This window comes from Palaemon carinicauda, chromosome 26 (genome assembly GCF_036898095.1).
Source record: "Palaemon carinicauda isolate YSFRI2023 chromosome 26, ASM3689809v2, whole genome shotgun sequence".
Taxonomy (NCBI): domain Eukaryota; kingdom Metazoa; phylum Arthropoda; class Malacostraca; order Decapoda; family Palaemonidae; genus Palaemon; species Palaemon carinicauda.
Genome location: NC_090750.1, coordinates 31,563,735 through 31,582,135, shown reverse-complemented (window position 1 = coordinate 31,582,135; position 18,401 = coordinate 31,563,735). Strand labels below are relative to the sequence as shown.

At 39.6% G+C, this 18,401-nt stretch overlaps 1 protein-coding gene across 1 annotated transcript in view; it reads right to left on the bottom strand.

Moving 5' to 3' along the window:
- The window catches only part of LOC137619874 (dynein axonemal heavy chain 3-like), a 328,675-nt gene that overhangs the window by 250,966 nt on the left and 59,308 nt on the right, over positions 1-18,401 (bottom strand). The window contains exon 14 of the mRNA XM_068350164.1: positions 12,868-12,932. Within this exon, the coding sequence (XP_068206265.1) occupies positions 12,868-12,932 (65 nt within the window). The remainder of the gene's footprint in view (positions 1-12,867; positions 12,933-18,401) is intronic.

Below are 18,401 nucleotides of genomic sequence, written 5' to 3'. Positions count from 1 at the left end.
GCCGCCTTCTTCAGTAGAAAACTATCCAAGTCTGAATCCGGCTATTCTACTTTTGACCGAGAATTGCTGGCGGTGCATTTGGCTGTCCGTCATTTTCACCACTTCTTAGGAGGTACACCCTTCTTCATTCACACAGACAACATGCCTCTGGTGCACCCCTTTACTCGAAAGTCCGACGTCTGGTCCGTTCGTCAACGCCGAGATCTCTCCCACCGTGACTGAATACAATTGTACCTTTCAACATATCCCTGGGAAAATGAATCCTGTTGCCGATGACCTGTTAAGAAACACATTGGCTTTCATTCACCTGGAATTGGATTACAACGCCTTGGCAGAAACCCAACGAATAGATCCAGAGTACCAAGCATGTAGGATATCCTACATATCCCTCCATAGGGTAGACATCGCACTCGATGACGCCAACGTCACTCTCCTTTGTGACGTCAGTACTGGTAGACCTCGAACATGGATACCGGCTCCCATGCGCTGACAGGTGTTTAATTTCATTCATAGCCTTTCACATCCTTTGCACCAATCTACTGCACAGCTACTAAAGACAAAGTTCATTTGGCATGGCATTAGTAAGGATGCTAAGGATTGGGTCTGCGTCTGTACTTCATGCCAACTTACACAGGACCTTTCCTCGTGATCCATCAAACAACAAAGTTGTTCTTACTTACTATTCATGGCAAAGAAGACTAGGTCTCCACTGATCACCTTAAACCTCTGTATCTCCTGCAAGATGACCCGCCTACAGTGTGCCTCTCCAGAGCAGGGTGCCCTATTTCACATGCTTGTCAATTTTAGGGGCGAAGCCTTGTACCGCACATGTTTCACACACGCTCGTACAATGTAACAGTATTTCTATATTTTGTATATATCACTCCCCTCACATTGATAACAACCAGTTTAAGCCTGACTTTTCATGAATAATTTTGTTTCAATTTTTCTGACCTTGCTTGAAATGACTTGTTTATAAACGCCTTATCCGTTGAAATAAAATTAGTTGCATTCATCTCGCCTCTCAGTTATCACCTAACGGCACTTCCACATAATGGTGATGGCAAAAATATGTATATTTTTACAATATTTCATGATGATTAACATGAAATGAAGAACGAAAATCTCAAGTTTTTTGTAATTGATCGCAAGATTACATTAGCAAATAATTGGCTTTGTAGACTTTAATTTTCAAAATAAAGTTTAGCTTGGTTTCATTTTACAACTTCCAAAAATCATTTAAATTCTTACATCTATGATAAAATACCTAAAACTTTAAAATAAAGGAAAAATCTAGTAAAGACGTTGCGATAAAAAAAGTAAATAAAGAAAAATAATATATATATATATATATATATATATATATATATATATATATATATAAATTTCTACCTCATACTTGGGATTGAACGCTAGCCCCTTCTAATGAAAGGCCAGGTCGAAACCAACCATGCCACGAGAGGCCATAAAAGGAAGTCGGAACCTGACGCTAACTAGCTGTCCGAGGATTTACCTGGCGAGACATCAGTCTCTTACCAGCGAGTTTTACCCGATTTCCCCGGCCCACCACGTGGCACAATTGGTAGTAATTCATTCAAATTACCCCTAATGAGTCAATATGGATAAATATCAACACAACATCGTGTTCAAATAGAAATAAATTTCTACCTCATACTTGGGATCGAACGCTAGCCCCTTCTAATGAAAGGCCAGGTCGAAACCAACCATGCCACGAGAGGCCATAAAAGGAAGTCGGAACCTGACGCTAACTAGCTGTCCGAGGATTTACCTGGCGAGACATCAGTCTCTTACCAGCGAGTTTTACCCGATTTCCCCGGCCCACCACGTGACACAATTGGTAGTAATTCATTCAAATTACCCCTAATGAGTCAATATGAATAAATATCAACACAACATCGTGTTCAAATAGAAATAAATTTCTACCTCATACTTGGGATCGAACGCTAGCCCCTTCTAATGAAAGGCCAGGTCGAAACCAACCATGCCACGAGAGGCCATAAAAGGAAGTCGGAACCTGACGCTAACTAGCTGTCCGAGGATTTACCTGGCGAGACATCAGTCTCTTACCAGCGAGTTTTACCCGATTTCCCCGGCCCACCACGTGACACAATTGGTAGTAATTCATTCAAATTACCCCTAATGAGTCAATATGGATAAATATCAACACAACATCGTGTTCAAATAGAAATAAATTTCTACCTCATACTTGGGATCGAACGCTAGCCCCTTCTAATGAAAGGCCAGGTCGAAACCAAGACTTCCTTTTATGGCCTCTCGTGGCATGGTTGGTTTCGACCTGGCCTTTCATTAGAAGGGGCTAGCGTTCGATCCCAAGTATGAGGTAGAAATTTATTTCTATTTGAACACGATGTTGTGTTGATATTTATCCATATATATATATATATATATATATATATATATATATATATATATATATATAAATATATACATATACATATATATAAATATACATATATATATATATATATATATATATATATATATATATATATATATATATATATATATATATATGTATACATATATATATATATATGTATATACATATATATGCATATATATGCATATATATATATATATATATATATATATATATATATACATATATATATATATATATATATATATACATATATATATATATATACATATTTATGCATATATATATATATATATATATATATATATATATATATATATATAATCTTACAATGTTGGACTAGTGTAGAGTAAATAAGTTAATCAGGTATTTTATTCATGTTTTTTTATGTGCATTGAATAGTTTCTCTCATGTAGATATAAGATAAGTATATAATTTTCATAAGACTTTTGTCGTTAATTTCATTGTATTTTTCATTCAAGTCAGTATGCGTAAATTTAGGTTAATTTTGAAAAATTAACTTTTTATTTCACGTATTTTTGTTACAAAGTCTTACATAATCTGTTTAAGAGTGTAATATGACCATACGAGATATGAACAAGGGCTTATGTAAATCTTTTCATATATTTTTGTGAGGTATTGCATCATGTTTTTTAAAAAATACACAATTATTATATTTGCCACGTGTTTTCGAAGGTTCTCGAAAACACCAGCGTTAAATTTTATCATTTTTTATTTCCGAGGACAAAGGTGGGCGGAGCTAGCTGAGAGAGAGTCGTCTCGTTGTTGCGTTGGTATTTGTCTGAGAGTTGCCTGAAAGCAATTTTTATCTAGTTGATAACCTTACGCCATTAGGCCAGCCCCTAAGCTTCCAGATCTCGGACCTAGAATAATCGAGAAGTTCCTAAGTTCATATATAGGAGCCCCAGGGCTGCATAGCAGCAGAAGAGAAACAGCCATCCTGTGAAAGAGCCAAAATTCCTTCTTTCTCTCTGGTACCCATAGTGTGTCTTCTCCAAAGGGATTTTATACCCCAGCGTATATCGTCACTGAGGATTTGCCAGAAATTTAAATTTATTGTGTTGTGGTGAGTGTTGGTATTGTGTAAATTTTTGTAACTGGTCCTGTGCAAGTAAGAAACGTGAAGTATATTTGTATCGTTACCTGGTTAACTTCACATGAACTGAATACTTAAGTTTATCTGTTTCTTTATGTAATCTCTTTAATAAGTGTCGAGACTAATTAATTGTGTAAAACTTAATTTCAAGTGAAACAAGTGCTTGTATAATTTTCATAAGTATTATTTCTTTTGTCTTAGTCTAAGGTTTCGTTCATATTCAATTTCAAGTCAAGTGATTAAGTGATTATATAATTTTCAGACAGTAGCATTATTTTCTTAATCTAGGTATTGTTCAAACTCAATATTTTGAGTAATTTATTTTCTTATGTAAATTCTTCAAAAGTGTTGTGATTTGTATAAAATATATTTATTTTTGAAAAGAGTGTATTATTTCAATCATAAGTGTTTATTTCAGTGCTCACTCGTGTCCCAGTTTAAAAATCGTAGTAAGAGGTGGTTTTGAATAATTCTTAATAATAATTACCTAGTGTTGTTTTGAGTGTACTTAAGAAACCTTTAGATATTCTGTGTATTATTATATTGCTGCTGTCTGGGAGTTATACACTATAATCGTCTCAGAGCTCGGGTATTAATATTTTCAAGTGTAACAGATTTAATGAAAAACAAGCAAGTCAGCTTGGAACTCGAGAGTCGTCTCCCCTTTAAAAGGTTGATCGCCTTAAAGGCCTGGTTCTTTAGTAGGTAGGCCTTAAGGCAATCCATAGAGCAAAGAGAAGGGTCCTCTTGAAGTGAGACAATCTTCCAAGGCCCCAGCCTTTCGTGGAAATTTAATTTTTCGCTAAGAATGCAGGATCTTGGTAAAGATTTACTTTTACCAATTCCGAGAATTCAATGTGGCCATCATCCCTTAAAAGGGCCACAATCTCGCTGACTCTAGCACTAGAAGTCATAGCAAGCAAAAAGATAGACTTCCGATGAAGATACCTCAGAAAAGTAGAGGTGTTATTTATCTAGGAGATAAAGTGCAAGACTTTATCCAACCACCAAGAGATAGCCTTGGTAGGAGCATTAGAATTCAATTTAGCAGAGGCCTTCAGGATCTTATTGAACAGCTTGCTATTAAGTTCAATATCAAAGGTATAGGCAATGGGTCTAGTTGGTGCTGACATTCATAAGGTAATAGTTGTAGAGGCCAAATCTTGATCATGCAAGGAGATAAAGAAAGAAGTACCAAAGTCCATGGAACAGGGCTGATTACTTTACACAAATGTAACCCATATTTTCAGGAAGAGAAATATTGTCGTTTCATGTTGTTGGACTTGTACTCTTCTATGAAATCAATTCTCTCCTTTGCAAATCCAAACATTCTTTGAGCCATGAGGGCGAGAAAATCATGAGCTTAAGGGTTTTTGCTATCCAAGAGGAAGCGAAGACAGTCTTCTTTTGAACATTCTGGGACAGCACTGGAGATGGTAGAGGGACCTGGAGAGGTTTGAGTTCCAGAACAAGATGATACCAATTGCTCTTGGGCCACTTGAGAACTCCTAGAGCTGCTTTCCCCTTGAAAGTCCACAGTTTGTTCAGGACTTTCATTAAGAGGCTAAAAGGTGGAAATAGGTAGATGTGAGGCCACTGGTTCCAATCCTAAGACATTGTATCCGCCCTTATCGATTGCGGATCTAAGTTTGGTGCTACATGCCGGGGAAGCTTCTTGTTGAAGCTTGTCACAAAGAGATCGATTTGCAGTTCTGGGATTTGCTCTAGTATGAAACAGAATGATATTGCATCCAGAGACCATTCTGTTTCCAGAGGCTTGGATCTTGACAGGGCATTCATATTTGCGAAATAGTCAACATCTGGAACTTGTCGTTCAGAAAGAATTTGTTTAGTGGAGACAAGTCCAGGATAGATCAAAGAGTGTTCGAATCTTTCTTGGGTATGAAGAATAGCTGCCCTTGAAAGTTCAAGGATTTTGTGCAACGGATGACTCCCTTGAGGGGAAGATCCTGTGCATAATCCTTCAAAATTGGGGTTGTGGGTTGGAAGAACCTCCTGAACTGGGGAGGTTTCAGTCTCCATTTCCAGTCTAGTCCGTTTGAGACTATGCTGTGATCCCAGGCATCAAATTCCCATCGATCCCTGAACAGGCGAAGTCGTCCCCCTACCGAGCTCCTCATTGTTGGTGTGAAGGACCAGCGTCTTTTACCATCTTTCCTCTACTTCCTTGCCTCTAGATTGACTGCCTTTTCCAGACCTTACCCTGCTACTGGTGCCCTTCTTTTGAGCCCTGTTGGGGGCTGGAGACTGTGGTACATGCTGCTGGGAAACTGTGTATACAGCCTAAGGGATGGCAGCAACTGAGGCTGTCACAACAGGAAAGGATTTCCTTCCCTTAAAGTGACGTCTGGGCTTTTTGCCCTTGGGTTGACATCTTTCACTAGAGAAAAATTTCCGTTTAGAGGATATACCCCACTTGTCTACAAGGCTCTTATTCTCCTAAGCCGCTTTGTCCATGACTTCCTTAACCAATTTCTCGGGGAAGAGATCTTTCCCCAAGATATTGGAGTCGATCAGTTCTCTAGGTTCATACCTGATTGTAGCAGCAGCTATTACATGTTCTCTACATGCTCTCCTAGCTAGGAAGAAAGCATAGAGATCATTATGAATTATGGCTAGGCGAGTCTTTGCTAAGACAGGGAAGAGATCAGATTTGGAATAGTTTTCAATAAGCATCTCTAGATGAGATTGGAAGGATAAAGAGGCATGTAGTCTCTCTTTGGCTTCCAATTCTTCTCTTAAAAGGATTTGTGAAATCTAGGCAGTTTTTCATTAAACTGCTTGCCTCTGATGTCTTTATCTAGTTTTCCGACAGTAAAGGTATGTTGGACATCCTCCCAACTGTCCGAATAAAAAAGAAGGGCTAGAGAGACAGGTTTGCACTCATCTAGCACTGGGAATGGTCTAACCTCCACTACTGCTTTCTTTACAGCCTCTAAATTTTTGGAGGTGAAAGGGAAGACAGTATCCTTGAGGGCTACAAAGGTGGCCTGGTTCCTGCCAAAAGCAGAAAGTTTGGTATTACTGAATTCGGCCTTCTTCAGCTCCTTAACCAAAAGAGACTGAGCCTTGCTACGGTTCAGGATGATTGTTTCCTCAGGGATCGTATCATCCCTAATTTACGCTTCCGAGTTAAGCCTTGCGTAGTAGTAAGGATAACTATCGATTGATGGGAAGAATTCCAAGTCTGATACTGGCTTGGAACCCAAACCCTCTCCGATATGGAGGTACCCTTCACTTAAGGCCATATGCTCAGCATAACGCCAAGGCTTCAAACCTGCACATTCTGGTAGGCTCAAAGCTGGGGGAGCCTTAGAAACGGGTGTCTTTTATAAAGATTCTATCCTCCCTATGCGGTCCGCTTGAGAACGTTCCTGTTTTGTGGTTAGGTTTTCCATGAAAGCTTTCATGGACACCGTAAGTTCCGAATTACTAGGAAACAAAGGTTTGTCTAACGTAGGAACAGGGGTGGAGGTGTATCCTGGGTCTTGAGCAGTAGGGATAGGTGATCAAACTAAAGAGGCACTGGGAACTGTACTCACCTGATGTACATCCAAAGACTCTTCAGGGGCTTCCAGGGTTGGCAGGATCCTCTCCCTCTCTGACAACCCAGAAGGAGTTGTTGATATGTTGTCGGTAGACAGGCTTATGACTTGCAGAGCATCCCAAACTTCATAGTCAGTATTATCTCTGGTACCGGCGGGAATTGAACCATCGGTGACTGGTGACCAAACACAGAGGTCACCTCAGCCTTGGGAAAGAGAAGTTCCTTAAGTTCCAGGAAAGGAAGATAAGGGGTACCTTGTTGTGAGCTCTTCTGGAAACCTCCTACCTTCATATTATCAGCGATGTAAAAAAAAGAAAAAATTTAAATGAGTACACATCATTAAATATTATATCTTCATAAAATTAAGTAAACATATCTGTATGTTTAATAGAAAAAAAAACCTAACCTAAATATACCTATCACCTAAATATGGCTAAGATTACAAGTAATCAAGACACATTCCGAACAGCTCAGAAATCAATGGGGATTTATGAAGCAAACTTTTTGACAGTGCAGTAGGAATATGGAGGAAAGGTTCACATCAAAAGGACACCAGAACCTCCAGAGTAGGTCTTTTGACAACCTAAAAAGGCATGTTCACTCATCATACTGTCTAGACCAGCAACAGATGCCCCCAAGGCGGCAGCAGCTGGGTTGAGGGGGCCACCAATTTAAGTAGCCAAGATAAAGACTGACCTGTCAATACTACAGGCATGTCGGCACAAAGCGGCAGAGGCATTGTAAAGTCAACAGGAAGAGAGTGAACAATCCCATAGGGAAGGGTCAACACTCAGGGGAAGTACAGGAATGAAAGGCAACTAAAAGGGGAACCTGCCAAGATCTGATCATTATCAATAACTTATGAAAAGGGGGGGGTTTAGTCCTTAAGATAATGAGAGCCGTACAAGACGGCCAGGATGCTAAGAATTGGAAATTCAAAGGATGCCCTGACAACCAGGCGGTATACGACCGGTCAACTCCAGAGGACAATGTCCCTCACATATGAGAGAGGATAGGAAAGAGCAGATGACTAGTCTTGGGCTGCAGCTGATGGGGCAGAGAGAAAGACCCATGGCCAGCACACAGCCAGTGCTAGAAGACCTTAGGCTGACAAGACTGGAAGCAGAGACAGAAGGCGACACCTCTGCCTAGATAGGCTAACCAGGCAAGGGAGTCAAGACTCCACAAAAAGAGGGACATAGCACAAGAAGGGAAACTGCAGACACAGAACAGGCAACTGCCAAGGTGGCAGAGGAGGACCCCAAAGGGTATTAACTCTACTCCTAGATAGGATTAGGCCATAGGGAGAACTGTCTAGGCAAGCCTAGCTTACCTAGCAGGTGAGAGAAAACTCAAAAGTTAGGGTAAGATGACTAGACAAGAGGAACATAGTTCCTATTGCAGCCGGGTTATGGCCTAACTAGGAAGGGGAGGGGCAGAGAAAACACCCAAGGGTGGTCTCTAAGGTGGCAAAAAGATTTAGTCCAGGGAAGGAGAAAATCTCGCCTACCTAGGGCCAAGAAAAATAGCCTACAAGGTATCCTGTCCAAGGATGGAGACGAAGCGTACTTCTGCCGCCATGGGACTAGACAGGGATGGGTACAAAGTTCCACAGCAAGTAGTCACACTAACAGGCACTAAGATAAGGGAAAAAGGGGTGGTAGTGGGAGACTCAGAAATTGGTGAGGCAGCATGACAGGAAGACCCAACTGCGACATTAGAGCAGGAATAGTGTTCCAAGGAGTCTGCAGTGATAGGGCACAGAGGACAAGTCTTCACAACCAGGCATAGCCTACCAAAGACTAAGAGGGAAGCCTAAGAATGGTTAAGGCGACACAAGGGGTCTACCTGTCAGCATTCCAATGAGTAAACATAAATAGACACAGGGAATAAGTTCCCAAGACCTGTGCTGCCTTACACACATATAGGCTGAGTGGAAAGTGAAATCAGTCACCCTAGGACAACTGAAAACACTATCCAACTCCCAGAGGGACCTTCAAGACTGCAGCTCCCCGCCGTGACAAGTCGACAGGATGGGCGGATAGACACCCTGACCAAACCAGAAAGGTTAGGTGATAGAAGGGGATGGTGCGTAAGTGAAAAATCTATCAAGCATGGCCGCCAGCTGGGGTAATGAGCTAGCCTAAGTAAATGCTGATAAAAAAAGACACAAGAAACACCAAAAAAAGGGAGGTGGATACCCATAATCATACCACACTGTAAAAGAATAATGTAAAACATATTCCTATAATAATATGACTAAATAAATAAGCATTTCTGAGCGATTTGGTAACATGGTGTAATGGCGCTGACCGCATGCCGGCCACAAATCAATAAAAGCATATAAATCTAAAAATACACGGGGTGCAGAAGCGAAATTCTCCAACACACAAAAAGGTTACTCAACTTAGTCGATGAGGAAGAAGCTGAAACATCTATGATCGAAAATCGCTCAAAAAGCAAAGTAAAACAGGCAGGAACTCCCTAAGCAATTGTCAAAGATGACGCTGCAAAGAGGGAATGGTTTAACAGGAAACCTGTTAGTTGTAGCACACTGAGATCGGGAGTTGTAACGGCTCACTTACCCACGTATCCTACCATCTACCTTATCCTTTGAGACAAGGTTGACTCTATTCGGGGAAGGATAACCATGGCTTGTTATTAACACGTCCCTGATTTATACATGATATCTCTCGGGATATTCACTCAGGAGGTCAAAATTCTGTTGATACCTCTAAGGTAAAATTTCTCTGTTATATCACTCACAAAAATATCCACAGCAGAAGCTGTCGATAAGGAACTTCCATCAAGATGACATGGCTCGAGCCCAAATATATATATATATATATATATATATATATATATATATAAAGCATATGAAAATTAATCAATAGGCAACAATTAACAATGAACCAGTGTCTCTGCCCTTTAATCATGATCCTCCAGGATTTATTTTCCCTCCCACTTCAGAGGGACCTAGCAATTGTTTGAAGGGGTAGGATTATGTCAACCAGGCCAGCCAATCGGGACTACGGTCTACCAAAAAGCCAAAGCAAAGTCCTTCAAAAAGAGGTCAACCGTGATTAGTCCATACAAAATGGGAAAAAAGAACGTTAATAGAAGTTAGATAACAAGCAGCTGGCTGACGAGGACATACTGAACAATACCTCTGCTCGGAGTGGTATCTCTTAAACCAGTCATGCTGGACACAGAGAGTAATTTTGCAAATAGAGCACGGAAGGTCATGTTTCACTAAATTCCCTTCCTGAAACAAATGACATTATTTGCTGCATGTTCCTCCCTACTTTTCTTTTGTATGGTTTCCCAGCCTCAACTGATCTAGACGATCATTAACGGTCCTGTGGGAATTGGAAGGTATAAAGACATCCTTGTTGTCTTCTTCAGCAGGTGTTACAAGAGAACCAGCAGTCATTGCAAGAGAAGAATGAGAAAGAGGATTATCTGTTCTTGCATACACAGGTAATGAAAGGGCATGGGGCATCATTGGGCCAATATGAAGGCACATGTCTAGTTTATAATAGAAAAGAGAATTAGCAATCAATTCGGGCAAATCAATAAGGGAAATATTTTTCAATCGCACTTTGAGTAGAGGGCAAAATCATTCTAAAGGGAAAGAGGAAGCAAGTATAAATCCACCTTTGTCCAGAAGATTGACCTTCTTACAAACAAATAATAATTTATTACCTGGTCAAATAGGGCCACACTACACCATATAGTTCTTGCACTGCTTCACAACTTGTGGTGTCTCTATAGTTATTTCCCTATAGGTGAAATTTCACCCACCCCAATGTTTGACCTCCACTTATGGATGAACGCATCAGTGCTGGCTTTGCATGCATTCATAATCGGGCTGATTAGCCTTATATTTTGCCAGCAGATGACGAAGGTGTTATCTTTGCTCATGAACACCATCTCTCCATGACACAAGCACCAATTTTTTGCCTTTCCATTCAGGGAGTTCAGTGCACCTCTCCCAAAATAGAGATTGTCACTACAGTGAGTCTTATTCTCAGACAGCTTTTACAAAACACCAACATAAAAATAAAGATTATCCATGAAAATATTACAACCCTTACCTAAGTGCTAATTCAATAGCTTGAAAATAATGTAACACGGGGACTAAGAAACACCATGGTCTATGATGAAGTCAAGGACATAACCCAGCCAGACCTAGTACAGAAAGGTAGATTTTATGCAATACCCTCCTGGTTTCATTAGGTTATAAAACTTGATTGAGTGGCCCACTTTCGTCCTCAAAATTCTTTCTTCAAGTTTTAAATGGTGTTTTCAGATTAAAAGACATTTCTCATGGATGTACTACTTGATGGGCCGAATGATAATTTACTTGTTACTATTATCCTTTGACATGGGCTGCCAATTGAACTTGAGGATGCACTTCGCAAATGCTTCATAGTGTGTGTGTGACATCACTGTCAAGAAAGCCACTACCATATATGTTTTATTTCTAGCCCATAACATCCTTAATTGGCGCAAGCCAACAATCCCCATCCACATTACGATGTCTAATCATTTTGTAATGTTTATTACACTGCAACCACTCCATGTTTATGTCAACTCCTACATCTCATTCATGTATTCGGCGTAATCATTCATTTCTTCCCTGAGGTATACAAGAAACTTACTGAAAAAAAAAAATAATGATCGAAAGAAGCCAAAAGGAGTGATTGGGATGGGCTCGGTCATTCCCTGGGCACCAATGAAGGTATGTGTAAGTGTGGGTGCCGGATCTTCAACCCACCTCTCCTTATCTTCCAGACTCAGTTTAGGTAGACAAAGACAGGGGATGGTGAGTAAGAGATTGAACCATTTCGGCCCCTCGTTTGTCTCCATCAATGCCTTAAATGACTTAATCCAGCAGGATCACCTGCTGACAAAGTAATGAGGTCTTGAAAACCCCATCTTTTTCATTTAATTTCTTCCTCCCCATCACTGTACCATTCATCCTATTTAACATATACATCGCTCACCAAATTATTCATCACAGGGTTTTGTCTTGATCACCTTCATAATCATCTGCAGTATCTGACTCACTCGGTTCATAATTACTATCAATCTCGGCATCAATATCAATAGCATTTTCATCAGAATACTTTTATTTGTTACTCTCCTCTTTTTTCTCCCTTTCTCCCTCATCAGACAAGAATTCCGCTGTCACCTCTTCACTGTCATCGACGTCACGTTCAACCTCCATAATATGGCTAAATTTTAGTGAGAGTTAGTTTGATATCTTCATAAATGTTTAACATATACATAAAATATTTTTTGAAGGCAACCCTTTTTTTATGGCACCACTCCAAAATCCAGACTTGTTGCTACACCTTTGCCATTAGGTATAGTGCCAAAATATCCTTTAGTAATAGAGCATAAGACTATAAAAACTCTTCAAGAATAAACCCTGAAAGTTTTAGCAAAAACTTTTGAAAAATAATGGAGATAAACACGACAGAATGGATAAAAGAATAGCACCTTAGGGAAACTGGGTCCCAGTATGCGCTTGTCTCATGCTGTTAACTTTCCCTCCCATTCTAATGCCTCTCAACCACCGACACGGCCGCTGATACCCAGAGCAGCACTAACTACGCTGAATATAATTGGCGTGATTTTTCTTTTTCTTTTTCATAACTGGACGTAAAATACGCACAAGGCCACTTAATGGGATCATTTGCCTATAGAGGGATACAGAAATATACATGCTTATGCATATAAATATACACTTACTCCTTATCATGTTCCTTGTTCCTCAGGACGAAATAATCTTGGATTGATTTATTTAGCTCCACCACCTACATCGAAAGAGAGAGAAAAAAAAAGAGTTAATAAAAACTCAAGGGTTACACTAGCCTGCTATGATTTATGCTAAATAAAAAATACAAAATGGAAATTCAGGATAATGAATTATTCATTCGGAAGTGTGACTAGTTTTTAATGTATGATACATGATCTATGTAATGGAGAACGAGAATATATAATATACGGATTATCTCATTCTTGTCATCATTAATATCAAACATGCTTGTATTAAGATTATAATTGACTAAAACAAATTTTCAACCAAGGATTTTCTTTTAAAAATAAGCACTTTTAAGCAAAATATCAAAATAAGAAGTCATTTAAGCAATGATATTTCTTGAATTATCAGAACGTGATCTCTATGCAATCTTATCTTGATAACAAGGACATGGAAAGGGGACAGGGGTCAGGAATTTTACTCTCCTTTTGCGAGCAAGGAAGGGTGTGTTAATTAAATACACTAAAGGCAGAAAAATGAGAATAGTCAAGATATAAATTTTTCAGGTTTCCCCCAGTTTATTTGTTAACTTGTTTTTTTTTTTTTTTTTCTTCTTCTTTTTACTTCCATACTCTAGGATTTTAGGGTTTTTTTCCCCATAGCTATATTATGTTTTATAACAATGCATATCATTAAGTAATACCTTGTATTGGAAGGAGGATACAAAGGTGATGGATTCAATACAGGCACATATCTTTATTGGTTCTTTGAGCATTGTGATGTCTTGTTACATGGTTTGTGTACATCTAGAGTTATTCGTATATTTACTAGATAATAAGGATACCCATATTGAGTAAAAAAAAAATCTTATGATATCACGTTTGGATTTATAGGTTGTGTTAGTGTTTGGTTATAGTTGAGTGAGAAGTTTAGTGTTAAGTTCATTAGATTATAGATTAATGACAATAATTAGCTTCATTGATTTAGGTAGGTATTTTCATATTTTCCCTGTATCAAACATGGGTGTAATAGCTGATCTATGAAATTAGTATTAAGGCCAGTTTGGAGTATTATTGAAGATAAACTTAAGTTTACAATAAGTAAATATATTTGAACCTATGTGTGTTGAGGTAGTTGTCCAGTCGTTTGAGCAAAAGCAATTTGAACGATGCCATTTTGAGCGAAGTTAATTTGAGCAAAGTGAAAAGCTTGTTATTTTGAGCAATGCCTATTGAGCAATGACAGTGTGTGCGAATTTCTACCTGATAAATTTAACACAATTTGAGCAGTCATTTTGAGCGACAATTTGAATGAAGTCAAATTCATAACATTTAACATGAAAACAAATCTCGGGAGAAAGATCACAAACTCTAGATTTCTTATTAAAAATTACTCAGATAAGCATAGATTACAAATATATTTCCATTTTTGTGTACATTATTTCTATGAACAAAAAAAAATACAGTTTAAAATTAAAACAAAATCCAAGGAGAAAGATAATAAGTTCTAAACCTTTTTTATTCAAAATATAAGAAAGGTGTCTTAGGTAAGTAGTAATTTCTAAATCTTTTCTAGATTAGATTATGCTTTTAATTCTTCTTTCTAAGTTCTTGTATTTTCTTTTCTAACGTGACGGTTCTTCTGAAATTATGCCAAAATACTAAGTCCTTTGTAGGCTCTCTTCTCTTCTTAAAGCTTCTATTAGAGGCCAAACTGTAGGGTGACTACAAAATATACTGCCTCCAAAAGCAGTGTATCATCCCAGAAAGAAATTATTTGTTCGAGGGAGATCTAATTGAACCCAGCTAAAATCATTCCAAGAGGACAACGGAATTTTGTGTCTTCTTTTACGGTTGTTTGCCATTGGACGGCCGATATAGTTATCGTTATCTTCAATGTAATAAGAAATGATGTCAAGGTCTTCAAGATTTTTCAATTATGTACGGCTTGCAACCTTCTTATAACATCATATGTAGGGAGGAATTCTGTATAGAATTGAGTTCGCCTCCTTGAAGCTCCATTTAGCATTTCAAAATTCTTTTTTGGGCTCAAGCCATGATGTCCTGATGGAAGGTTCCTTTAGTAGCTTCCCAAGGGTATATATGACTACAGTGATATTCCCAGAGAATCAAACCAAAGGTTTCACAAAATTCTAACTTCTGGCGCGAGTACCCTTAAGATTTACTCTCAAGGATATCGTATATAATCAGGGGACGTATTCTTGACACGCCACATGGCACTCTGCACCCCGAATAGCCTTTACGCTTCGAGGGGGATACGTGACAGAATTAGAAGGGTAACCGCATTAGAGGTTACCCTGGTTCCCCTACTACTATCATATCACAACCACGCCAATTCCCTCTGGCGGTCATTCCTTGTAACGTTGAGCATGTTGCTACAGATACAGTAGTTCAGGGGAGGAAACTGTGAAGATCTTTTCATAGAAAAGAAGGGTGGGTCCATCAAGACGTCATGGCTATCTCACCCAAAAATAGATTTTTCACTTCACTCAAAATCCGTTTTTTGGGCTCAAGCCATGACGTCCTGATGGAAGCATACCAGAGAATTAATGTACCTATGGATTTTCATCAGTGCCTTAACCTTGGGACAATATTTCTATGGCCATAAGGCCCAATTGAGACAAATGACGTTACCGTTATCTGTCATTATCCCTGCAGGGAAGTGTCATTTTTAGACGTTAGAAAAGGGGCCTCAAGGTAGCATATATTGTATGAACAAACATAAGTATAGACTGAGAATACAAACGGTCTCAAGGATTGTATATATTACGGAACCAATATCAGTGTCCCCATCCATTGTTTGTAAGCATACAATGATATGAGAAATACTTACATGAGTAAGTCAAGGAACTCTGGCATCTCAAACATGCAATTGTCAGGCGAATTAGGACGCAACTGCATTTTATTTTCAAATTTCAGCTCTTTTCAAGATATAATTTCTTCATCATTTACATAAAAGTATCTATAATTTGCATGAAAATATATGTGATTACAAAAGATTGATTGATAGAAAATATTGTTATTTATAAAAAATGCAACATACTTCATATTTACAATATACATTTTAGACTTTTTTAATCGTGGTCGCTCTCTTCCCTCGACACATTCTTTGGGGTGTCCAGGCTGGAGGATGTGACCATCAGTTCCATTGCAGCAGACGCAACGTTGGGGGTCGAGATGCTCGAGATGCTTGGGGATGGCAGCGAGGGCAACATATCCAAGGCAGCAGAAAATCGGGAAACAGGAGTATTTGGCGAGGTGGTGCAGGCAGGTGCTGGAGATGGGAAGTTATATGATGGCGTTGCAATATGTGGCGTCCAAACTTACTGCTGTGGGGGGAGTGGTTGCAGATTTTGATGTGGTGGGACTGGCTGTTGTTGTGAGATGTAAAATAATGCTTGCTGTTGCTAGTATGGTTGTTGCACGAACTGTTGTTACTGGTACTGTATTGGCTGGTAAGGTTATTGCTGGAATGTTGCCTTCATTGTAGGAGGAGACACCGCTACTGCCTGGATTCCCTCTGGTTGTTGTTGCCCCTGTAGAGCTTGTCATTGTGTTGTCCCTATCAGAGTAGTTAGGATTTGCCCGAGATTTTGGATGGAAGATGTCCCTTCAGGAGGTTCCTCCCGGGCTGCGACCATCTCCAGTATCTTCTCGAACAAAACCTTGAGGTTCACGGGGGACACTCTTCTCAGTTGTGAACACAGGTATGTTGCGAAGTCCTGGATCTCGGCCTTAGGTCCTTCAACCTCCTTCTTATGCGTCAGCATATTGGCCATCTGCAGGAGCTCCTTGATGGCGTTTCTGGATCCCGTCTGCTCATCTGTTGCAGTGGAGGCTACAGCCTCTGATTGCTGGCTCATCCTCTTCAGGTTTCTTCTCCTGATGATTGATGCAGCAGACAAACCAGATATCTCACTTGAGGTTACATCGAAATTATGTCTGAAATGGCCCTTTGCGAGGTAGGAGAGAACCTGTCACTCGATAGTGTGTTCTCATGGGCTATATGCCCCCAAGAAACACCCAGGTAGTCATGACTTCTTCCTCTTGTGGTGTCCTCCTTGCTGGGGCACCACTCTTGCTCTCCTTCCTCTCTATTTTCCCAAAATCTGCCCTTTTCTTATCAAACAACTTCCTCACTTGTAGGAAAGTAGAGTTGTGAAAGGTTGCCGCAAGTTTTGTCCACAAGGTCTCCTTCAGTCTGGGATTGTACCACTGCTTGTTCCGCTTGTCGTAGAGAGGTGGATGATTCTTAACAAATTCAGCAATCTCAGAAATTTGGGCATCTGTGAAGGGCTAGTCTGGTATTTTCCTCTTGCTGGGCCGATACTGTTTTTTTGTGATTGTTGTAGTCCACTAGGTCTTGCTACAGGTTCTTCTTCTACAACAGGATCATCAGCAGACTCTGTCTCCTGCACCACCAGAGAAGGAGGCATCTCCGGTTCCTTGAGCTTAGGCTGGGGCTGCTGGGACTACTTGGACTACTTTGTGGTCTGGTGAGGAATTTTAAAGGTAGTAGTAGTATTTCTGTATGTGCTGAGCTATGAATGATTGATGCTGGGCCTAGAGACCCTTTATATGCCACCCACGCACCACTATCAACCAATCAGCGTTCGGTATTTCAGGCCCGCCCCAAGCTCAAACCAATCAGCATTCAAAACGTTGTCAAAACAACATTATCTTGGATGACCTCTCCAGACATCGTCGGCTTTATGCAGCTGCTCACCGGGAGGGGTAAACACACCTCGCTAAAGGTCGCAAGGCATCGTGACTTGCGCATGGTGGCATGAAAGTGCACGAACACAGGCAACATCCTATGAGGTGTGTGTACAACGTCGCAAAACCTATGTTGCGATGTGGCACGAGATCATCCACCTCAGACAATGCCGCGACAAAACTTATACACATTTTAAAAACCTGGCAACATCATTGCATTTTACAATTTTCTTGTGAGGGCCTGTCACGAGCTGCACGAGCTGCCGCTAGGTGTTGTTGCAACATATCGCAACAAAAAAGTGTGTAAGTGTCAACCTGGCGGTAGTCTCTATAGTTGGAAGTAATTACTATACTTTGAAATAATTATTATTAGCGTAATTTTTTCTTATGATTATTACAAATATCATAGATTTGATATTTGTGCATCATATTTTAGCTTTATTTTGTTTGATAGAGATTTCAATGTAAGAAAAAAATTAAGTTTTTGAAATACACGTTGTAGTTGCCAATTAATAAATTTCAAACAAAATCCTCTGAAATTTGTTCCATCAGTTTTGACGCTGATTGTGTGTGAAAAAAAAACTCATGAAATTGTAAGCACAACTCAAAACTTTAGCTGATCACTATAAGGCAATAAAATATTGATTTTCACGATGCCTAAGCACCTACAATATGCAAAACATCACAAAGGATAAAGCTTTGTCAGACCACTCACGGCATGTAAACTAGGTGAAAGATCGGTGCTGACCGATTTACGTATCCTGCACATGTGCTGCTGGTATCCATTT